Source organism: Leopardus geoffroyi, chromosome C1 (genome assembly GCF_018350155.1).
Source record: "Leopardus geoffroyi isolate Oge1 chromosome C1, O.geoffroyi_Oge1_pat1.0, whole genome shotgun sequence".
NCBI lineage: Eukaryota > Metazoa > Chordata > Mammalia > Carnivora > Felidae > Leopardus > Leopardus geoffroyi.
Window position 1 is genome coordinate 207,687,787 of NC_059328.1, and position 24,821 is coordinate 207,712,607.

The 24,821-nt window shown below is 42.4% G+C and overlaps 2 protein-coding genes across 3 annotated transcripts in view; one reads left to right on the top strand and one right to left on the bottom strand.

Annotated features, from left to right (window-relative positions):
- Window positions 1-1,900: 1,900 nt before the first annotated feature.
- On the top strand, window positions 1,901-15,374 carry MRPL44 (mitochondrial ribosomal protein L44). Its single transcript, XM_045481461.1, has 4 exons — window positions 1,901-2,179; window positions 4,116-4,584; window positions 11,234-11,412; window positions 14,858-15,374. The coding sequence occupies exons 1-4, from the start codon at window positions 2,001-2,003 to the stop codon at window positions 15,045-15,047; spliced, it is 1,017 nt and encodes a 338-aa protein (XP_045337417.1). The 5' UTR covers window positions 1,901-2,000; the 3' UTR covers window positions 15,048-15,374.
- Window positions 15,375-23,060: 7,686 nt separating this feature from the next.
- The window catches only part of SERPINE2 (serpin family E member 2), a 62,758-nt gene continuing 60,997 nt past the window's right edge, over window positions 23,061-24,821 (bottom strand). For both annotated transcript variants that reach the window (XM_045481464.1, XM_045481463.1), the window contains exon 9: window positions 23,061-23,826. In XM_045481464.1, coding sequence (XP_045337420.1) covers window positions 23,789-23,826 — 38 coding nt within the window. In that variant the 3' untranslated portion in view covers window positions 23,061-23,788. The remainder of the gene's footprint in view (window positions 23,827-24,821) is intronic.

Sequence of the window (24,821 nt, forward strand, 5' to 3'; positions counted from 1 at the left end):
AACTGCTTAATACCTCAACTCCGTGAGTTAGTGGGAAAAGCTTCTTGAGACCTTACATTTTTGCTTTGTATATTACGTTCTCATTGTTGTATTTACTGAGAAACTCTCAAAGACCCGTCCTATTAACATAACATTATTTGCTCCAACTAGATTACTAGATAATTTCTCCCAGTAAATGGACTGTTACAGAAATAATAGTTCCTGTGCTTTCTTCTAACCCATGTATTTGACTAATGTTCAGTGAATTTTGTTCACATGCAGTGTAAATTATTGAAACACAAAGACCAACCATGATTTTCTCTCATCCCTTCTGAGAGAATTTGCTTCACCCAAAAATCCATCAGCTTGTTTTATGATACGTGCCAACCCCCGTTTCCTCTCTCCCTCCCCAAAGAGAACGCTTTTATAGGCTATGATGAACCATTCAGACTTTCCCTCTTGAAAGGTTAAGAGACCCCAAATTGAGTTGTATGATCTGCCAAAGAAAAACAAGAGCTAGACAATAGTTAAAGACAGATTTTACTTGGGAACTATTGCAATAAGGGAAAAGAAACCTGTATGTAGAATTCAGCTCAATTCCAAATACAGCATGGACCAGTGGGAATTTATACCCAAGGGGGCTAGGAAGTGTCCATGAACATTAAACTAAGTGGAAACATCAAGGGTAAAGGCAGGGCTGGGGGGGGGGGGGGATTCTTGACAGGATTCTTCTGAAGGCAGGCCAGGGTGATCAGGTATAACGTGGGGAGAGTGGCAGGTGATGAATTTGATTAGCTATCAAGGGTGATCAAGATAGTGAAGGTGTGGAATTCTTCCTGAACTGACTCAGGATTCTTGCTGAAAGTGGGCTATGCAGGCCTAACAAAGACAATGAAGCCTAAGGTTGAAGCCTAGTTGAGAAGAGGGCTTAGGGGATCCTGACTATAGTTTGGTCAAGGGGAGAATCCTTATCACAGCCTAATATTAGAGATTCTTGAGTTAAGTAGTGGCGTGCCTGGGTCTGTGTTTCAGGGAGATGAATGAAGGTGAAGAAAGGAAGGTGCAAGGCCTGGTAAGGAGGTAAGGATAGCCATCAGGTAGCTGCTGTGGAAATAAATTGAAAAAGGACTTGGCTCCTGGACAAAAGAGGGTGTTCGTGGAAATAGAAATAACTGAAAACATCGGAGCCCAATCTGGGTTACTGGGGGGGGGGGGGGGGCGGGCAAGGGAGGGAGACACTGATGCCATTAACAAATAGAGAGACCACAGAAAGAGGTGCCTGCCCTTTGGGGATCTAGATGTTCAGCAGGCAACTCAAACTTGGAAATTCAGAAAAGTCTTCCTTTGTGAATTAATATTAGATTAACATTTATATTAACCTTTTGGTAGGAAAGCAATATAACAATACTGCCAAAGAGAAGATAAGGGAGAAAAGACATAATTCCATTGTTCCATTTTGATGCATTTTTTTCCCAATCCTTTTTTTTTTTTTTTTATGCTTTAAAAAGTTTGTACTGTTAGAAATTTAAATTTTGGTTAAGTCAAAATCCCTTAGTGGAGGGCTCCTGAAACAAAGGCTTTTGGAGACGCTTTGGGTAAATATTTGTTCATAAATAGTGGCTGGATTGATGGTCTGTAACTCTTAGGACTAAATATATATTGACAAGGAATGGGTTTTTCTGAGACTTTAAGTTTCTTCTTCAAACTGAGAGTGAACCAGGTTTTTGCGTTAATGAGAAAGGAAGGACCAAGAAAGCAACCGTCAGAGGGAAGCAGCTTCCACGAATTTTTGGAGCCAAATGCCTCTCAATCCAGGATCCCCCGCGAGTAAACCCTAGGGCAGGAACTAGAGCTCGCACATGCGCAGTAAACACTCAACGGCAGCCGCCCCGCCCCCTGCGTACTAGCCCCGCCCCGGTTTCGCTCTCCGAGTCCGAGTCCGGGGGCTGTGTTACCGAGGCACCGTTCCGGCTTTTTTCCTTCCGCCCTCCGTTGAGTTTTTTTTTTTTTTCCCCCCAGCAATGGCATCCGGCCTGGGGAGGCTGCTGTTGCGGGGGCCTCGCTGCCTCCTGGCCCCGGCCGCCCCCACTTTCGTCCCGCCTGTTCGGGGCGTGAAGAAGGGATTCCGCGCCGCCTTCCGCTTCCAGAAAGAGTTAGAGCGCTGGCGCCTGCTCCGGTGCCCGCCGCCGCCCGTGCGCCGGTAGGAGCCGCCTCGGAAGGGGTCGGGTTGGCGGTGGGGGACCGGGCGGCGGCGGCGAGGAGGGTGGCTCCTCGCTAAAGCGCGCCTGGCCTGAGCCTGGGACACGTGTGGTAGAGGCACCGGTGGAACGTGGACGCGTGGACTGAGGCCCAGGGAATGGATTTCTGCCTTGGGGCGCCGCGGCACTCTCCCTTCGATCCTATCAACCGCGAGTTGTGAGAAATGAGGCCTCCCGAGTGTAACCTTTATGCGGGCCTGGGGGGTTGTAGACCCTGTGTTGCAATGGCTGGGAATTCTTGGGTACGGATAAGAAGGATGAAAGCGTTCCACAGCGTTGCAAGAGCGAACTTAAGTGTATGCACAAGTCCACTTGCCAGAATAAAAGGAAAACAGTAACAGTTGAGCTTTAGGGGTTTTGGGTTTTTTTTTTTTTTTTTTTTTTGCCCTAATTTATCTTGTTTGTTCTTAGTCTTGTTGCAATAGTGTCTGGCAGTAGCTTGGCAGAGAAGTCCAGTGGTCTGGTAGAGAAAGTCACAGGTAGCGCCACCTGAGATCTGCTACACGTGAGGTCTTGGATCTTCTTGTCTCTGATAAGGTGTCTTTGACATGCAGTCGTGGCAGTGTGCACGACTTCCATTTGTAGGTATTTGAGTTCCATATTATTGCTATTACAGCAGTGACTAGTTTGGAAGTTACTACTCCTTTGGAATTAAGTATGAAATTTCATAGCGGCTTTAATATTGCCCCCCCCCCCCCGAAAGGTGAACCAATTTAAACACAGATCAGTAGGAAGAGAAGTTCATATTCTTCTATTCTTTCAAAACAATATTAAGTTCTTTTCCTAATAGGCAAAAAAATAGTTACCTCTTCTTAATTCACATTTCTTTGATTATTGTGAGGTTAGTCATGTTAAGCTTTTATAGTTGGAAGAAACTAAGCATTATATAGGTTATATACATTTTATGACTTATAGCCAAAATCTTTAGCTTTTCCTATTTTAAAAACAATTTTTTTAAGTTTACTTATTTTGAGAGAGAGTAAGCAGGGTAGAGGCAGAGAGGGAGGGGAGAGAGAGAGAATCCCAGGCAGGCTTCAGACGTTTAACTAACTGAGCCACCCAGGCATCCCTCCTATCCTTTTTTACTTAAAAGAGTTTTATTTTGGTTTTAGTGTCTCTTTAGAAAGACCTTGTAGTCATTCCTGGGAACGATCACGAACTTTTAACCTACTTACTATGATAGTAGAGTATTTAGTTGCTAATTTAAATGGGTGTTTGTAAAACTTGATAAAATAAGAGCTGAATATAATGTACTTATTGTTTATATCTTGAACCTGTGAAATTATAATGTGTATTTCATACCTGGGTATAAAACATAATTCTGTGGTTATAGGAGAAATGAGGACTCTAAAAGGTAGGGTAATGGCTCAGTCTCTGACGTTGAAGAACATCTTTAACATTGGCTCAAAGGGAAAATGGGTGCACCAGTGAATATAGCAAAGAACCACAAGTACTCATCTGACTTAAGTTTTAACTTTTAGAAAATCAAAGCCTTGTGTTAAAATGAAACTCAGTCTGTGGGGCGCCTGGGTGGCTCAGTCGGTTGAGCGTCCGACTTCAGCTCAGGTCATGATCTCACACTCCGTGAGTTCGAGCCCTGCATCTGGCTCTGTGCTGATAGCTTAGAGCCTGGAACTCACATCGGGTTCTGTGTCTCCCCCTCTCTCTGCCCCTCCCCTGCTCATGCTCTGTCTCTCTCTGCCTCAAAAATAAATTAAAAAACATTTAAAAAATTTTTGAAAAAAAAAATGAAACTCAGTCTTTTTTAATTTCCTTTACATAATCAATCAAATTGCATCCCAATGAAAAGTTCTTGCATCATTCCAACATCTTATTGTTCTCTTTACCATCTCTTACTGTCTTCTGTTCTGTTTTCAGTTCAGAGAAGCCCAACTGGGATTACCATGCTGAAATAGAAGCATTTGGACATCGGTTACAGGAGACCTTTTCCTTAGATCTTCTCAAAACTGCATTTGTTAATAGCTGCTATATTAAAAGTGAGGAGGCCAAGCGCCAAAACCTTGGAATAGAGAAAGAAGCTGTTCTTCTGAATCTTAAAGATAATCAAGAACTCTCTGAACAAGGGACATCTTTTTCAAAAACTTGCCTCACACAGTGTCTCGAGGATGCATACCCAGACTTGCCCACCGAAGGCATTAAGAGTCTCGTTGACTTTCTCACTGGTGAGGAAGTGGTATGTCACGTGGCCAGAAACTTGGCCGTGGAGCAGTTAACACTGAGTGCAGAATTTCCAGTTCCCCCGCCTGTTTTACAGCAGACTTTCTTCGCAGTAGTTGGAGCCTTGCTGCAGAGCAGTGGCCCTGAGAGGACTGCTCTTTTCATCAGGGTAGGTAATGCTTGATTGCAGAGGCTGGGACATACATGAGGTGGGCAGAAGAAAAAGAAGTTTAAAAAAAAAAATTTTTTTAGTGTTTATTTTTGAGAGAGAGCGCAAGTGGGGGAAGGGGCGGGGCGAGAGGGGGACACAGAATGCGAAGCAGGCTCCAGGCTCCGAGCTGTCAGCACAGAGCCTGACTCGGGGCTCAAACCCACAAACCGTGAGATCACGACCTGAGCTGAAGCTTGGAGCTTAACCAACTGAGCCACCCAGGCGCCCCTGAAAAAACTGTTTTGTGATTCGTTCCTTTGTTATATGATCTTGGAAGCTTATATGTGAGTTTTTTTCCCTACCAAATTCTGAGAAAGCCCTAAAGCTTATGGTAGTGTCTCATTATTGAGGACATCATCAGAGGTGCATATCAAGTGCTAGGTTGTGAGTTCCCAGGACTGCAAGCCTGTCTTCAGCTTTCCATCATTAGGTCCACAGGCAGTGCCTGCATGGTACATGTTCAGTAGGTGTTTAGTGAATGAATGACACCAACTATTCAAAGGCCTGGAGGGGCTCCTGGGTGGCGCAGTCGGTCAAGCGTCCGACTTCAGCCAGGTCACGATCTCGCGGTCCGTGAGTTCGAGCCCCGCGTCAGGCTCTGGGCTGATGGCTCAGAGCCTGGAGCCTGTTTCCGATTCTGTGTCTCCCTCTCTTTCTGCCCCTCCCCCGTTCATGCTCTGTCTCTCTCTGTCCCCCCCCCCCCAAAAAAAAAAATAAATAAACGTTGAAAAAAAAAAACAAAAAAACAACAAAGGCCTGGAGTGGTCAGGGAGCTTCGTGCTGAGGCACCGGCTGCTGTTCTAGTTTTACAAGTAGTAACATCTTGGATTTCTGAGTCTCTGTGATGTATACCTAATTCCTTGTTAGCCAGTAGCTTAGCTAATGAAAATACTTACATAATTGGGATTCCTTGACTCCCCCTGTTCTTTTAGAATTTAACTGGGAGGATTTTTTTTTTTTTTTTTTTTTTTTTTCAACGTTTATTTATTTTTGGGACAGAGAGAGACAGAGCATGAACGGGGGAGGGGCAGAGAGAGAGGGAGACACAGAATCGGAAACAGGCTCCAGGCTCTGAGCCATCAGCCCAGAGCCTGACGCGGGGCTCGAACTCACGGGCCGCGAGATCGTGACCTGGCTGAAGTCGGACGCTTAACCGACTGCGCCACCCAGGCGCCCCTAACTGGGAGGATTTTTATCCCCTGCATTGGATGAATGCACGAGTTTTTGGTCACCTTTACATAATGGCAAATCCACACAATTACTTTAAGTCAAGAAACAGTCTTGATTTGGACATCTGAATGTCGGGTCCTTGAAATCAGCATCCCTTAACTGTTGGGATATCATTTCGTTTTGATCACTTTGATACAGAAGAATACCTGCGTTGGCCAACATTCAGGCTTTGTTCATATCCGTCTTCCTCCTTCCCCAACTAGGGCCTGTAACAGGTGGGCCACCTCTCTGCCTTTGGGAAGCAGGTATATTAACGGCCCTTCTGGAGTGGGAGCTCAGAGAAGGAAAAAGGAGAACAGAAGATTTTTACTTGACCTGGTGGCCGTCAGCTGGTCCAGTGCTTTCTGAGTCTGGTTGATGTTTAAAACAGACTCTGCGGGGCATCGTGTCCCCTGCTGGAATCTTCCGGCCATCTTCCTTGACCTGGGTATTGACTCTTTTTCCCACATCAGCTTCCGGTTTCCTGGATAGGATTCCCTTACAAATGATATCCCTTCTGTGAGTTCCACATTAGGTCTCAAGGATATTTATACCTTTGACATGAGTTGCAGGCTTCTACTACTGGCAGCCTCTGCCAGCCTGTTGCCTGTAAGCAGAGAATGTGTGTTGGCGGCCAGGTGACTGTATGTTTCTCGTCTCAGATTTGGAGGCCACTGGACTCTTTGAAGTCCTCGTGGCTTGAGGTGAAAAGGAAATCCTCTCCTTTGCCCTCTCCTCTCCCAGTATAATAGCTTTTTCTAAAGAAATCCTCACTGAGTCCTCCCTTCATTTCCATTCTCTTTGTCCCTTTAGCTTCTGTGGAGTCTTAGAACTGTCTAAACAAATTTTGGTCACTTTGCTTTGATATTTCCCCAAGGTAGTCCTGAGACCATTTTGGAAATTCATCTTTTCTGTGTCGTAGTGACTCTGTTGACAGTTCTATTTATAGATCCTGTTTAAGTAGGTCAAATATCTGTGTTTATTCCATTCATTTGTCCACCTAGGATCTGTGGTTTACTGTGTGCTAAACACTTTGCTGAGCACTGGAGCCGGAGCAACATGGAATACGATCCTTGCCTCCAGGGTCCTAGTCAGCTCATTAGGCGGTTCGAGTGGCCGTTGCTCTCAAAGATGTGTTATAAAGGTGCAGAGGGAACTCAGGAGGCAACAGTCAGTTATAACAGGGTTAGGGAAAGTTCATGAAAGTGATGCTTGCCCCTAGGAAGGACATTCCAGGAAGAAACCTTGAGGACAGGCTTGTGTGTGGGGAAGCGTATTGAGTACATAGTGGATGGTCTTGTTAAGACTGCTCTAGAGAAACCTGGAGGAGTTTTGATAGATTTCCATGATCATAGGTGCATTTTAGAAGCATGTCTTCATACTGTCTCCCTGTTCTGGGGAGGTGAGATTGGAATATTCAACCTCCACTTCCACTGAAAGTTCTGATAATAAACTAATAAGACCCGGAACCTATCGGGAAAAAATAGGAGGCATAGGTAATCACCAGAAAAATCTAGATTTCTTTTTATATTACTACTAATATCTTAGGCATTCAGATTGTTTTTCCTTACCCTACCGTTGGGTTATTTTATATTGCAGATAATCCCAGGGATTCATATATAGGTGTAATTAACATATGTGTCTCGTAAGGCAACTGTACATTAAAAAATTCAAAATCCCCAATAAGGACTTACAAATTAAAAAAATTTTTTTTAAAGTCCATTGTTACTAATGTACAGTGTTATGTTGGTTTCAGGTGATAAATATTTTTTACTAATGAAGCTGAAATAGAGTTCTGGTGCTTGGGAAAGTGTTGTAATGAAATTGACTATTTTATGAACTAAGGTGTTTTTTAAATTTCTCCCCTCGTATCCCCATTTACCCATCTTTTATTATATACTGGGTTTTTTTAATCTTTTTTTTTAAAGTTTATTTTTTGAGAGAGAGCATGAGCAGGGGAGGGACAGAGAGAGAGGGAAAGAAACAATCTCAAGCAGACTTCACACTGTCAGTGCAGAGCTTTATGTGAGGCTTAAACCCGTGAATCGTGACGGCATGACCTGAGCCCGAAACCAAGACTTGGATGTTCAACCCACTAAGCTAGCCAGGTGTCCTATACTGTGTTTGTTAACATGAGTTACTTGCAGTGTATTTTAATGAAAATTTATGTCCCCTTATTTTCTGTCAATATTGATAGTTGTTTTATTGGCAAAATTCTTTGTTCATAATTTTTCAATTTTCTTAGCCTCATAAATTGAAAATATCAGGTCTTAAATAGGTTCAAAAGACACTTAACGTGAAATTATTTAAATGATTTTTTTAAATCATAAATTTAGACAGTGAAGTACTACCCTCTAGAGTTTTTTTTTTTTTTTTTAATTTTTTTTTCAACGTTTATTTATTTTTGGGACAGAGAGAGACAGAGCATGAACGGGGGAGGGGCAGAGAGAGAGGGAGACACAGAATCGGAAACAGGCTCCAGGCTCTGAGCCATCAGCCCAGAGCCTGACGTGGGGCTCGAACTCCCGGACCGCGAGATCGTGACCTGGCTGAAGTCGGATGCTTAACCGACTGCGCCACCCAGGCGCCCCGAGTTTTGTTTTTTTTTAACATTTATTTATTTTTGAGAAACAGAAAGTGAGCAGGGGAGGGGCAGAGAGAGAGGGAGACACAGAATCCGAAGCAGGCTCCAGGCTGCCAGCACAGAGCCTGACATGGGGCTTGAACCCACAAACTCTGAGATCGTGACCTGAGCTGAAGTCAGACGCTTAACCGACTAAGCCACCCGGGTGCTCTAGGAGAGAGAGAATCTTAAGCAGGCTCCACAACCAGTGCAGAGCCCACGGCTTGATCTCAGTATCCTGAGATGATAACCTGAGCTGAAGCATCACTTAACAGCCACCAGCTGCCTCCCATAGTAGTTTCTTAAACGAGTTTCTGCTGAAGTTTCTACCATTTATTCATTAATTCATTTGCTTTAAAAATCTTTTTCTTAGTGATAAAGATATATTTCTAAGATAAGATTTCACCTTCAACTATTATTTTTATTTTTTTCTTCAAGTTTTTATTTAAATTCTATTTAACATATAGTGTAATAGTAGTTTCAGGAGTAGAATTCAGTGACTTATTGCTTACATATGACACCCAGTGTTCATCCTGACAAGTGCCCTCCTTACTACCCATCCCTCATTTAACCCATCTCCCCCACCTCCCCTCCAGCAACCGTCAGCTAGTTCTCTGTAGTTAAGAGTGTTTTATGGTTTGCCTCTTTGTCCCCCGTACGGTCTTCTCTTTTGTTTCTTAAATTCCACATATGAGTGAAATCATGTGGTATTTGTTTTTTTCTGACTCATTTCCCTTAGCATAATACACTCTAGCTCCATCCACGTTGTTGCAGATGGCAAGATTTTATTGTTTTTGACGTCTGAGTAATACTGCTTTGCAGATATATACCACATCTTCATCAATCTAGGGACACTTGGGCTCTCTCCATAGTTCGGCTGATGTTGATAGTCCTGCTGTAAACATCGGGGTGTCCCCCTTCACATCAGCAGTTTTGTATTCTTTGGGTAAATACCTAGTAGTACAATTACTGGGTCGTAGGGTAGTAATAGTTTTAATTTTTTGAGGATGCTCCACACTGTTTTCCAGAGCAGGTGCACCAGTTTGCATTCCCACCAACAGTGTAAGAGGGTTCCTCTTTCTCCGCATCCTCACCGTCACCTGTTGCCTGAGTTGTCAATGTGAGCCATTCTGACAGGCGTGAGGTGGTATCTCATTGTGGTTTCGATTTGTATTTCCCTGATGATGAGTGATATGGAGCATCATTTCATGTGACTGTTAGCCATCTGTATATATCTTTGGAAAAACGTTCATGTCTTCTGCCCATTTCTTAACTGGATTATTTGTGTTTTGGGTATTGTTGGTAAGTTCTTTATAGATTTTGGATACTAACCCTTTATCAGATATGTCGTTTGCAAATATTTTCTCTCATTCTGAAGGTTGCCTTTTAGTTTTGTTGATTGTTTCCTTAGCTGTGCGGAAGCTTTTTATCTTTTTTGTTTTAATTTTTTTAATGTTTATTTTTGAGAGAGAGAGCGTGTGTGCACGTACGTGTGCACGAGTGCACGAGTGAGTCGGGGAGGGTTAGAGACAGAGGGAGACACAGAATCTGAAGCAGGCTCCAGGCTCCGAGCTGTCAGCACAGAGCCTGTTGCGGTGCTTGAGCTCACGGACCTCAAGACCATGACCTGAGCTGAAGTCTGACACTTAGCCGACTGAGTCACCCGGACGCCCCAGAAGCTTTTTATCTTGTGAGGTTCCAGTAGTTCATTTTTACTTTTGTTTCCCTTACCTCCAGAAATGTATCTAGTAAGAAGTCTCTATGGCCAGATTCAAAGAGGTTTCTGTCTGTGATCTTCTCTAGGATTTTGATTGTTTCCTGTACTTAACTTTTGTGTATAGTGTAAGAAAGTGGTCCAGTTTCATTCTTCTGCATGTTGCTGTCCAGTTTTCCCAACACCATTTGTTAAAGAGACTGTCTTTTTTCCATTGGCTATTCTTTCCTGCTTTGTTGAAGATTACTTGACCATGTAGTTGTGGGTCCATTTCTGGGTTTTTTCTTCTATTCCATTGATACGTGTGTCTCTTTTTGTGTCAGTACCATATTGTCGTGATGACTACAGCTTTGTAATATAGCTTGAAGTCCGGAATTGTGATGCTTCCAGCTTTTTCTTTTTCAGAATTGCTTTGTTTTTGGGGGTCTTTTGTGGTTCCATACAAATTTTAGGATTATTTGTTCTAGTTCTGTGAAAAATGCTGGTGGTATTTCGATAGGAATCGCATTAAATGTGTACATTGCTTTGAGTAGCACAGATGTTTTAACAATGCTTGTTATTCCAACCCATAGCATGGAATGTTTTTCCATTTTTTTGTGTCATCTTCAGTTTCTTTCATAAGTGTTCTATGGGTTTCAGAGTACAGATCTTTTACCTCTTTGGTTAGGCTTATTCCTAGATATCTGATGGTTTTCAGTATAATCTTAAATGGGATCGATTCCTTGATTTATCCTTCTGCTGTTTCATTATTGGTGTATAGAAATGTAACACTTCTATATGTTGATTTTGTATCCTGTGACTACGGAATTCGTGTATCAGTTCTAGCAATTTTTTGGTGGAATCTATTGGGTTTTCTACATAGAGTATCATGTCGTCTGCGACAACTATGATTTTTGTAGTAAAACTTACGTGAAAAACTACACAGAAATGAAAAAGAATAGTACATTTTGTCTTTTTCAATTCCCAATAAGTTTTTAAATTCTCTTAAAAGTGTACTTTGAATTATGGTCCTTATTTTCATCATACTAATTTAAATGTATAAATTATATTTTTATGCGCAGGACTTCTTAATTACTCAGATGACTGGAAAAGAACTCTTTGAGATTTGGAAGATAATAAATCCCATGGGGCTACTGGTAGAAGAACTGAAGAAAAGGAATATTTCAGCTCCCGAATCTAGACTTACCAGGCAGTCTGGAAGCACCACAGCTTTGCCTGTGTTTTTTGTTGGCTTGTACTGGTTAGTAAAATTTTAATCTTAACTTCATAACATTGATTGGAAGCCTTAAAAACTGACTTCACAATTCCTTAATATAATCTCTAATTGCATTGGAAGATTTCTAAAATTTTTTTTTTTAACGTTTATTTATTTTTGAGACAGAGCATGAACGGGGGAGGGTCAGAGAGAGAGGGAGACACAGAATCCGAAGCAGGCTCCAGGCTCTGAGCTGTCAGCACAGAGCCCGATGCAGGGCTCGAACTCACGAGCAGTGAGATCATGACCTGAGCCAAAGTCGGATGCTTAACCGACCGAGCCACCCAGGTGCCCCTGCATTAGAAGATTTTTAAAATCTCATTCCCACGATTATCTATTTACTACTTCTTTTCCTGCTGGTTATTCTTGGGGGAAGCCAAGTAATCTAGGGTTTGCTAATAGTAGCTTTTGCTAACCAAGTATACGTTGTATACTTGGAGGTAAGAACTTCATCTTATTCTAACTATTTCTGTAGAAAAAGAAAAGTTCTGATTCAAAAGTGTTACCGATTGAACCGTAATCCACACTTACAACAGCTTCAGCTGAGCCTAGGACTGGAAAAGGAAGGGTTTAGCTGTCCATCAAAATATATAAATCAACCCACGTTGAACAGGTCTTAGTTTTGTTAGTAAACAGTTGACTTGCCTCACACTGATTGAATAAGCGACCTTGATTAAGTTAGGTAAATGTTTTCCTAATCTTTATATGACGAAGAATTTTCTAAGTTAAAGGCAATGGAAGGCATCACAAAGGAGAAAATGGATAATGTAAAAAGTCTCAACTTGAAGTGCACAGCACAATGATGAGATACTTCTGCTTATCAGATTGAAAAGTCTTAAACACGTCCTTTATCTGCAGTTCATATACTCCTGGCAGAAGAACAGAGTGGTGCAGTATTTCGTAATTCTGACAAAACGCCAACAGTCTTTAAATTTTTCACGTTCTTTGATTTGGTGTTGTCACTTTTGGGTGTGTCTCTTTCTGGACATCAAAATGTGTAAACAAAGGTGTTCGTTTGTGGTTTACCCTTTATCCCCCATACCTACAACAGTTCCTAAGACATAGTAGTCAGTAAACAGTTGTTGAACTAATAGTTTTTATTTTATTTTATTTTTTTTTATTTTATTTTATTTTTTTTTTAAATTTTATTTTTCAACGTTTATTTATTTTTGGGACAGAGAGAGACAGAGCATGAACGGGGGAGGGTCAGAGAGAGAGGGAGACACAGAATCGGAAACAAACTCCAGGCTCTGAGCCATCAGCCCAGAGCCGGACGCGGGGCTCGAACTCCCGGACCGCGAGATCGTGACCTGGCTGAAGTCGGACGCTCAACCGACTGCGCCACCCAGGCGCACCGAACTAATAGTTTTTAAATAAGGCAAAAAGTTAGTAATAACTTTGGTATCCAGCAACAGGGAAATGACAGACACACCTGATGGAATATAGTACAGCTAGGACAGGTGATGTTCTTAAAGGATTTTTAATGATACATGGAAAGTTTGAAGAATGATCTCTTAAAAAAAGGAGTTTGCCCTGTTACTAAAATTGTTGTCATCAGGTAGTAGAATTATTAATAATTATTATTATTATCTAGGACAAAACCTAGATTTTGCATAATGGTTTTTAAAAAAATGAACAGTGATACATTGCCATCATCATTGAGGTAGAAACATGATAAATAAACATTGTATAGTTGAAATTCACTTAGATGATTTTCTCTATCCTTTATTTTGTACAAATATGTACGTGTGTAATTATTATGGTAAAGTGTAACCTATATGATTAAGCTTTGTTTCATTTCATACTATTACCACAGCAAGTGTTTCTGAGCAAATTCCTTCCATATTGTTTTTCTTTTATCTGCACAGTTCTGCTTGTCTTTCTTTGATTTGAGTCTTCCTTAGCTTTCAGGTCAATTTATATTGAATCAAAGCTACTGAGTGGAGCTGCTGTTCATGAAATTTTCAGAGATGCTTCTTTTAGTTGGATAGGTCCAGTTTGGGGTCAGGAAATTTCCAGGAAGTAGTTAAAGATAATTGAGAAGTAGCACATCCATACCACACTTGTTCAGTGCACATCCTTTCCTCCCTTGCTGGATCATTTTTTACACTTTTGGAGAAGAGATTGCTAGTTATAGTAAGACAGATATCAGTAAAGCAGAATACCTATTTTTGTTGTAATTTGGTTTTGATAGAACACCAGTAGCCTTAAGTGTTCACTGTGCTACTTCAGTATCCTTTGGGAATAAATTAAAGTGGATTATAATATATAAATTTTTTTAGATCTTAGCAAGTTTTAAAGATCTAAAGCTCTTATTGTAAAATCTAGAACTGGGGTAGCTCAGTCAGTTGAGCGTCTGACTTTTGATTTAGGCTCAGGTCGTGATCTCATGGTTCATGAGATCAAGCTCTGTGGTTGGGATTCTGTTTCCCTCCCTCTCTCTGCCCCTCAACGTGTGCACACTCTCAAAATAAATAAAACTTTAAAAAAGTATATATATAGAACTACTATCTTATTTGTTTTAAAGTTTAGATGAGAAACCAGAAAGGCACAATTTAGTTCCGTAAAATTTTTCCTCACATTACAGGTTCAAGATAAATTAAAAATGATGTCAATTTTCCATGAAGAGTCTTTTTTTTGTTTTTGAGAAAGAGGGCACAAGTCAACAAGGGGCAGAGAGAGAGAATCCCAGGAGGAGAAGAAAGAGAGAGAGGGAAAAGTGGGACTCACCCAGAACGGGCTCATGTTCACCCAAAGCAGGGCTCGAGCTCACGAACCATGAGATCATGACCTGAGCCGAAGTCAGATGCTTAACGACTGAGCCACCAGGCGCCCTCCGTGAATTTAGTTTTAATAGTTTTGAGTTTTTGTAGGAAGATTTTTATATATTCTTTCATCACTAACAACAACAGAACAAAACCATATTTACCTAGATGCACCTTGGTTTTTGATTTGAAAAATATTGGGTGCACCTGGGTGGCTCAGTCAGTTAAGCGTCTGACTTTGGTTCAGGTCATGATCTCGTGGCTCGTGAGTTCAAGCCCTGCATCAGGCTCTGTGCTGACAGCTCAGAGCCTAGAGCCTGCTTCAGATTCTGTGTCTTCCTCTCTCTCTGCCCCATCCCTGTTCGTGCTGTGTCTCTCTCTGTCTCTCTCTCTCTCAAAAATAAATAAACATTTAAAAAAATTGAAAAAAAATATTGGACCTACTAAGTTGTTATTTCTATGGAAATGTAAATATTTCTTTTCTAACTACTGTATGTAAGGAATTTGCACAAAATCCTACTATTCAAAAGATACTACATACAAAGCTCTTGTGTTACTCCTGATAGATATTCTTGCCAAAATAAGGTTTAGAAACCATAACAGGCTTGTGGCCCATGTCTTATGATGCGCGGATAATTTCAGACTACTCTCGGTATTTTGTCTAGTGATAGAAAGCTGATTGCGGAGGGACCTGGGGAGACCGTGCTGGCTGCGGAAGAAGAAGCTGCTCGCGTGGCGCTCCGGAAGCTCTACGGGTTCACGGAGAACCGCCGGCCCTGGGACTATTCCACACCCGGAGGGAATTTCAGAGCAGAGAAGCTACCCAGCTACCTGGCCAAGCATGTGGCAGCCTGAGATCTGCGAGCCAGGCAGTGAGATACAGGTCAGAGATGCTCACAGCTGGACATTGTTCAGATTGTAAAGAAATAGGTCTTATTCCTCATCACGAGTTCCTAAAATTAAACAGATGTTCATCATGTCAGTGATTCTTTTTTTTTTTTTTTCATTTTTTTGTCAAAAGTCTTTTTAGATGTCTTCCAGTAAATTTTTTCTGAAGTCTTTGATTTTATTACTGTATCTCACATGTATAGTTAGGCGTATTTTATTCCTTTCCGGCTTCATCATAATTTGGGTATGTGTTTCATGCGAACTGTAATGCCAATAAAAAAGTCATTCTCTAAAGACTTCATTGTAGTTTACGTCGATATACCCAGGTTGGTGAACTTTGCCCCTCAAATATTATTTTAGCTAAAATAGTAATCATTCTTAACCTTTCGAAATGTAAAGTGCAGATGATCACAGTTGGGTATTTACATGATCCTTAGATTCTGTCAAGGTTTAAAATTTTGTATACTAAACTAATTCATCTCATAGTTCTTGAATTTCTATAAAACAAATGACAGAAAAGGTTAACTTTTCAAAAGCAGTTTAAAATACGCCAATTGAAAAAGTATACGTTTATCAATGCCAACGGAAAACTAAAGTATGTGTTTATCAACTTAGTGTCCCAGAATCACAGTCCTGGCTGCTGTGCACCAAGCATGTTGTATTTTACCATAACATTCAACTTGTGGAGGGCAGAGCTCAGCGTGTCTCCTTCCGGTTCTTCGGTCCTTCGTGTTTGATTCAGTCACCCTCCAACCACACGTTCCCTTCGTTTGTTTCTAACTTTTGGCAGCAGTGATAATTTTTGGTTTCAGTCTGTCAGTCGTCAGTCCCAGGGGTTAACAAGAAAAGTGGGACTGGGGAGTTGAGAATAGAAATGTTAAAACTGACAGCACTTTTGCCGTGAAATCTCTTTTTTTTAGTTGAAATATTTTTATTTTATGTTCAAAGAGCTAGCATTAAGATAGACACAATGGATGACCCATTTCGTGAAGTCCACTTAATCCAGCTTCACGCAGCCTGGGTCCTTGGCGTCTTGATGGAGACCCCGGTGGCACATCCTCAGGCCGTAATTCCGGGTCAGATCACGCCCGTTGGAGCAGAAGTGGTGAGAACAAGAACCCTGGATGAATTTTCTCGGCTTCAGTAGAACCGCTGGTTGACCCGCCTTGCTTTCTCGGTGGCAAAAGACTTGCCATAAAATCTTTCTATTAAGGAAGATAAAGGGCCTTTAGAACCTCTTTCCCGAGACCGGTCAGGACAGTGGGACTTTTGTCATATGTAGGAGGGCTTACAGCTGTCACAGGAAAAGTAGAGACTGTTTTTAGAGAGGAAAGTCTCAGAATTACCTAACTGGCTGCATTGGTCAGTCAAAAGTAAAGTATTTCACCTTTCTTTTGAGAGTTCACTCCAGCTCCTAACACTTGAACGTCGGGATAGAGGGCCAAACCTAGTGGTAAAGTGCCACACTTGGGTGTGTCATCCACAAGTAAACACGATTAGTACGTATCTCACGGACACCAGAGAAGAAGAGATCATAGAAAAGGTTCTGAGAAGAAGAGACTGTAAATGTCCTCCGATCACTTAACTCATCCAGTATATGCAAAATGTCAGATTTAGCTAGAGTATTACTTTTTTTATGAATACTTTTTAAAAATTAATGTTCTTTTTAAACGTTTATTTATGTATGTATGCATGTATTTATTTATTTGAATAATCTCCACGCCCAACATGGGTTCGAACTCATGACCCCAAGATCAAGAGTCACTTGCATCCTCGGAATGAGTCAGCCAGGTGCCCCAGCTGAAGTATTATTCTAATTTTATTTGGGGTGAACATTTTTCCAAAAGGTCTTTAGAGAATTCGGTTGTAAACTCGGTAGTCCTTCATTTCCCTCACAAGTAGTGCTGATAATCCCAGATTTCTCCTGCTCAGGGCGTCTTGCAGGAGCTTATCCTACAGGGTTGGAGGGAACTCTCCTCACCCTTAGATTTTCAAGCTTCTGAACCTTGAATGCTTCTAGATTTACATGTGGAGGAAATCTAGGTCTAGTTCATAAAAACTTTGCAAGGACAGAGATCCAAATCTCTTATGAAGAATGTGACTTCAACACATTTCTAAGTAAAGTCTTCCCCGATTTAAGTTGCATTTAAGAACGTTTTTTTAATGTTTATTTTTTTATTTTTGAGAGAGACAGAGTGCGAGCAGGGGAGGGGCAGAGAGAGAGAGGGAGACACAGAATCTGAGGCAGGCTCCAGTCTCTGAGCTGTCAGCACAGAGCCCAACGCAGGGCTCAGACTCGAGAACAGAGAGATCATGACCTGAGCCGAAGTCAGACGCTTAACCGACTGAGCCACCCAGGCGCCCCAAAGTTGTACTTTTAAAAAACACCCACTAAACTGTGATGGGCTGGAATGTAGAAAGTAAAATACTAACATACTTTTGTAGCTTCCTATGAAAGAGCTTGAAACTTGTAGCTAACCTGTAGATAAACTTTAATTTGCCACGTAAGAACCAATACTGCGTACATTTGACATGTGGGCAGGAGGAACACGGGGGTGTGAGGATGTTGTCAAAGGCGTGTGTGTGACCAAAAGCATACAGCGGCCACTTGGAGGACTGCCTTTTTGGCCACTGTCTAATTGACATCGAGAAGAGCATCCTTATGATCACACGGAAGTCGGAACAACACCGTAAGCACTGATGCTTAAGGTTGGCCTGGCACCAGAGAAAGACGTTAAAGCCATTCGCGTTGCAATTCTGACCTCCTTTTCCACCATTTCCCACTTGCCAGTTCCCTGAGCCCAAAGCATAAAATTGAGCCAAAAACGTACGACTGATGTCTACAGACTCAATTACATAAGCTTTATCCTTTTTTAGTCCATAATGTTTTTATGATAGACATATATAAAACAGGGAATATTATTCTCAAAGTATTTCACGTGGTCTTGAGAAAGTAAACTATTAACTAGAAACGAATTTCCAAGTAAGAGTGGAACAAACGGGGGCTGTTTTTGTTTGTGTTCAGCATTTTTTAGATTTTGGCCACAAGGTGGTGTGGTAGTCCCACCTGACAGTTAAGTAGCGTGCAAAGTGCCATTGGAGGGAACAGTTATTTCCTCCATACACAGGAAGGAGGGATGTATAGGGCAGGGGATTATAGTGAAACATGACTTTTCAAGGTCGCATAGAGCTCTAATATTCTATGGACCCGATGTAAGAAGCTAGCTCGCCTTGGCCCTCAGGATGTGAAGCTAAGAATTTGATACATGAGCAATTCACCTATGCTGCCAAGGAATGAATGTTTGAGCTTTTTTTTTTTTTTATAAATAAAAAGATTTTTTTTAATGTTTGTTTATTTTTGACAGAGAGAGAGAGAGAGCATGAGCAGGGGAGGGGCAGAGAGAGAGAGAGGGAGACACAGAATCCGAAGTAGGCTCCAGGCTCTGGGCTGTCCGCACAGAGCCCAACACAGGGCTCCAACTCACGAACCGCAAGATCGTGACCTGAGCCGAAGCCGGACTCCCAGCCGACTGAGCCACCCACGTGCCCCTGAGCTTTTTTACATTTACTGAAAAGAGAGAAAATTGTAGGGCTGACATAGACAACACTTTTAAAGATTTTTATTGGCCCCTTCTTCCTATTCTTTTCGTGTGTGTGTGTGTGTGTGTGTGTGTGTGAACAATGCTCTGCAGGGTCAGGGACTCTTACTGTGCATCTTGATACTTCATAAAACAGGGTGTGGACATTCTTCCCATTTGGGGGACCAGCTCCCAACTCTCCCTGAGGGGCGCCCCCTGAGGAGCCCCCAGCAGGGGGCACGCTGCTACCCTCTGTATCCCTAAGCCCCCTTAATCTTCTCCCCCCTTCAACTGACCCTGGTGTCATCTCTCCAAACCTCCGTTTGTAAAGCCCCTCTACCACCGTCCCCCAGGACCCAGAGCTGTGGCTTACAACTTTGGCTGGCTATCAGAGCGCTGGGAAGCCAGGGCTCTCTCTGTAGGAGACCAAGAACGATTGTTACATTAAATCCCATCTTGCAAACCAGGAACAATTTTTTTTGTTTTCCAGGAGAAAATTCACACAATCAAAAATTGTAATCACGAGCGCACGTGCTCCTGAAAAAAAGACAGCCATTTCGACGTTGGGAGTGTCTGTGCTTTTCCGCTAACACGCATTCGTTCTTATTCGGGTATCCGGCTGCCGGTTAGGGCTCGCTCGTAACAGTTCTAAGAAAAATTTCTGGAAGGAGAGCAACTGAGAAGATTAAAAACATTAACCTATTCCCCCTTCAATTGAGGAAGAACTCCATTATTTGTTTGCAGGATACCTTTTTGCCACATCTGTTGTACATTAAAATTGCAGGATGAACTAATGAGTTTGTTCTAATGAGTTTTGCAGAAGAGAGGAGTCATGAGATCATTGACCTGCTAGAAGAAGAATCTCTCTCACCGGAGAAATTGCCTGACTTTCTGAAGATACTTCCTCCACGCAAGTTATTGATCGGTGTCTCCCCAGCAAGACGTATCAGTCAGGGCCAGAGATATTTATCAGTAGGCACTATAGTTAATAAGACAAATACAGTAATAAAAAAACAATTCGCGGCTCATCCTCAGATTAACTAACCTGACAACGATGTCCGTGGGGCTCCTGACAACCTGCCTCTAAGACTCCGTTGTGGGTGCTGGGATTGCTTCCTTGTCTACGAAGGACGAGCACAAAGTGTTGCCACTCTACGCTTGGTGGCTGGGGTTAGAGACTTCAGATGAAGGACGGATAGCACTGAGAAATGTAAAAACTCACTTCTGTTTTGTCCCCTCGCATTCAATAATTAATCTGCAAACACTAATAATGTATCTGTTATCCTATAAAACAGTGATTTCTCATTTTGCAAACTTCTCCCTTGAATCACAACTGCATCATTTTTCTTCAAGATTTGGGAGAGGGTCAAAGGGGCGGTTGGGGAATCTCAGAAGAAATGGGACGTTAGAGCCAGTGGTGTCTTCCGCTCTTGGGTGACCGGATGTGGACTCGGTAGGACACAGGGTCTTCCAGCAGTCATGGGAGGCCAAGGACATAGAAGTCATCCCCCCGATTAGTTAACTCTGTCTACGCCTCTCCCCGGGGCAGCCAACCCCAACCAGTCCTAGAAAGGCATTTGCTACTCTGCTGTGACACCCAGTCCCAGTGTGTGGGTGTCCTTCCCCACACCACCAACACTCAGACACTGGACGTCCTACAATTCAACTGAATTCTAAAACCATCTACAGAGACAGAGTGTCACATCTCATGGGTTAAGGGCTCAGGCCCACAAGGCTGCCTCCCCACCCCCCAACTTCAGATGCCAATTCCTGCCCAGTTTGTCACCTGTGCTTCTGACTCAGTGGCTGTAAATCAGAGGTCCCCACGACTCCCTCACTGGGTTCTATTAGCTTGCTAGAGCAACTCACTGAACTCAGAGAAACATGTTACTAGTGATCGCTGGTTTATAAGAGGATGTCAGTCAGGAACAGCCAGATGGAAGAGATACACAGGGCAAGGTCTGGGGCAGGGCGAGGAGCTCCTGTGCCTTCTCCAGTGCTCCACTCTGGCAAATCTCCAAGGGCGCATTAACCCAGAAGCTCTCTCAACCTGTCCTTTGGATTTTTCTGGAGGCTTCATTACAAAGACACATTTGATTAAATCATTTGGCCATTGGCCATTTGATTCAACCTCCAGCCCTTCTCCCCTCCCCAGAGGCCATTGGGGTGGGGCTCAAAGCGTCAGCCCTCCAATCTGGTTGGGTCTCCTAGCAACCAGCCTTCATCCTGCAGCCCTCAAGGCTCCCAGGTGTCTCTTTATACCTTGGCCAACCCACCTGATCTAGTCCTGGCTGGCAGTCCAGATTCCTGAAGGTCTGCCTTCTGTGGAAATACATACTTTGTGTAGGTTAGGGCTTAGAATTAGCTAGATGCCTTGTAACCCCAAGAGCTCCCTCCCAGGACCCAGGCCCTCTGGGTGCTTTCTTAGTTTGGCCCAAAGTTACCTTATTAACATAGCAAAAGACACCTTTGTAGCTTTCTATCCCTTTGTAAATTCCAAGGGTTTGGAAGTTCTGTGCCAGAAATGGGCATGAAAACCAAATACACATCTCTTATGATAAATCACAATATCACAGCAAACGTGATCTTTTGTGACAGGTCTGCCATTTTTTGTGGCAATCTCCGTATCTTAAATTTATTCCAGTTTTTGTCAAATAAAGGAGTTTTCATAAATTTTATCTTTTTGAAGACAGGGCCTATAGACTCATTGACTGAAGTGTATCAAAAGATACAAGTTGAATCATATAAAAGTAATAACTTGAGAAGAACTTTTTCCCCAGTCCAGAGATTATAAACCAGTTCTAGAGGCTGCTAGAGTCAGAAACTGGGTGCTGACTGGTGAGAAAGGGCTAATGATGAGTAAGCTGGTAAAACCAAGTGAAAAAGAGAGAAGAAATATTGTCTAGGAACCTTGACATTATGACTTTTCCATGAGATTTTCCCAAGTTCTGTATCATAAATTTGAAACTTTACCATCTCATACACTGAAGAGGCATTCAGAAATGGGACCGGATACTTTGAAATTGAATATGCCCAGTGAAATATGACCAATTTCTATTTTGGGGGAGCAGCCTATCTGTCACACCTAACAGGGCCACTCTACCAGACGGTATTCGGAAAGCAAACTCTCCCGGTCCTTTCTGGAACGAGTACTCCTGGACCCAAGAGCCAGGGATCCAGTCTGGGTCCTGCAGCTACTTTTATACTTCTCTCGTGGACTAATGTCCACCCGGTCCTATTTGTGTATCTTGTAAGTACAGTTGCACCAATGAGGAACTTGACCTAGTAGGAGTCACGCTCTCCCTTCCACGATGGCTTATCAGGGAGAGGACACATTTATCTCTGTACCCCTTAGTACCTCGCACCCAGGAGGTGCCCAAATGAATACATGGAGTGTATATAACTCTTGGATTTCTGCTAAAACTATTCCTATCTTCAACTACTCAAAATAGCGTAACAGAACGGGACGAGGAAACTGGAGAAGTAAAACGGGCTCTCAAAGGCATTAACCACACTAGCATGTTTGCTAGGGTACAAGTAATCTGTGTCAACAGTTCAAAATAAATTTACTCTTAAGGAAAGCAGTCCCCCCACCCTTTCCTTTCTCTCTTGGCTAACCAAAATATCCACACTTAAAGTACTTAAATAGTTGCAAACAGCAAAGCTCCGCCGACGTGACAAATAAGAATGACAAATTGTTGGAGTGCTGAATGTGCGGTTTTGATGCATAAAGAATGATGATGGGCACCTGGGCGGCTCAGTCCGTTGAGCATCTGACTCTTGCTGTTGGCTCAGGTCACGATCTCGAGATCAAGCCCCGCGTTGGGCTCCGCGCTGGGTGTGGAGCCTGTTCAAGGTTCTCTCTCTCTTCCTCTCAAAAGAGAGATGAGTAGAGCTCACGGGTTTAAAAAAAAAAAAAAAAAAAGGAAAAAATGTTTTTAAGTCTAGATACGTATTTTAAACCATTCTGATTTTAGAAACGTGATGAGTTCTCCAAAAACAAAAGACAAAAATACATCTTGCCATTTTAGAAAACAGACCCTCCAGCCCATCACCAGAAGTGAAACACGTACCCCTCACTCAGTTCCCAAGGATGTCGGCACCAGGCGTCTTTGCGCACTTGCTACAAAACCGGTCTTTACCTTGAACGCTGGGGACACGCCCCCGAGGGAGCCAGCACTGAGACCAGGGCTGGGACTGCCTTCATACTTCCCTGTGGCGACTCAGGCACGGACGGGTAGTGAAGCAGGGAACAGTGTCTGGCGTTAGAGGAAAGGAGTAGGGGAAGGCCAAGGGCTTTGGTTTTCTGCCGTTTGCCTGAGTGCAAAGGTTTAGAAGAGGTTTAAGTACTTTTAAAAGGCTCTGTTTCTTTTGTTGTATTTTCAAGAACAGAGAAACGGCATTTTTTTTTTTTTTACTACTCATAACACTTTATTTTTACTTTGTACAAAATACAAAAATGCAAATCCAGAGAGTACAGACCAGTAGTGACAGGCACACTGCACAAGAGCAAACCTTGTCTAGCAAGACGTTAGTTTTTTAAACTTTATTTTAGTGAATACATGCATTATATGAAACAACAACAACAACAACAACAACACAAAGAGGCTAGAGATTTCACTATTTCTACCCCCAAAATAATGCTTACTATCAAGACTTTGGATGGGACCAAAACAAAAGAATTAAAAAGGCCGATAATATATATATTTTTTCATAAAAAAGTAAAAGCCACCATAAAATGTGTTGTGGGTTTTTTTTCCCCCATCACACTGATTACATTTCTTCTGAAATGCCACACGTGTAAACAAAACAAAACTCCTGAACTGGACAGTAAATACTCGGGAGGGTTAGCCTAGGTACCTGCTCAGTAGTTTAAAGCGTTTTTTAGACATTTTGAAGCCTTTCTATTCATTTGTCAGTACAGTGTTCCAGCCATCCTGCCCCTTTTTCCCTTTGATATATATCCCGGGACAAAAATGCTTGCATCATTGAGTCTCTGTTCCCAAGAACTAGTTTTGAAAAAGGAAGAAATGTACAAAAATATTTAACAGAACTATTAAAGATGTAGGAAAGGAGTTTTCTTCGTCACAAAGTAGTCTTTGCTTTTGCATGGTTTCTTCTGTATACTCTTCATGGTTGGTTTATCTGCCCCATGAATAAGACAGCACCTATAGAATTAAGAGGAAACAGAGCGTGACTCTATAAAAACCACTTCGTAAAATAAGATAGAAGGCGTGTAAAATAAGGGACAGTCCCTAGAGCTGTCCAACACAACTTTCTGCAGTGATGGAAATGGTCTATAGTTTCATTGTCCAATATGGTAGCTACTAGTCACAGTGGCTATTGAGCCCTTGAAATATGGCTTAGCTAAGAAACTGAATTTTAATCTATGTTTCCTTTTTTTTTTTTTTTTTTTTAATGTTTATACATTTTTGAGAGAGACAGAGACAGAGACAGAGCATGAGCAGGGGAGGGGCAGACAGAGAGGAAGACACAGGATCCAAAGCAGGCTCCGGGCTCTGAGTTGTCAGCACAGAGCCCGATGCAGGGCTCGAACCCATGACCAGGAGATCATGACCTAAGCCGTAGTCAGACGCCCAACCAACTGAGCCACCCAGATGCCCCTAAAAGATAATTCATTTTAATTAATTAAAAGTTAAATAGCCACGTGTGGCTAGAGGCTCCCATATTGGACTTTGGTTCAGGAGAACACTAATTATGACATTAAAGATGCAGTGAGACAAAAGGATAAGGAACTTCTTGGTGTTACTGATTAAAAAAGGGGTAAATGCTGAAATGTACTTGTTTCTACTCTGAACGAACATGAAGCCAACCTCTCCACAAAGATAATCTTCTCCTTTTTTTTTTAAAGCTTGAGAGAGAGAGAGAGAGAGAGAGAGAGGAGAAAGGGAGAAAGCACAAGTTGGGGAAGGGCAGAGAGAGAGGGAAAGAGAGAATCCCAAGTAGGCTCCACACAGAGCCTATGCAGAGACCAATGTGGGGCTTGAACTCAGAAACTGAGATCATGCCCTGAGTCGAAATTGAGTCAGACGCTTAACCAGCCGAGCCACCCAGGTGCCCCCTTTACTTAATCCTCATAATTGTACTAAGAGGTAAGCACTATTGTTACCCACAGTTTCAAGACAAAAGCTAAAGCACAGAG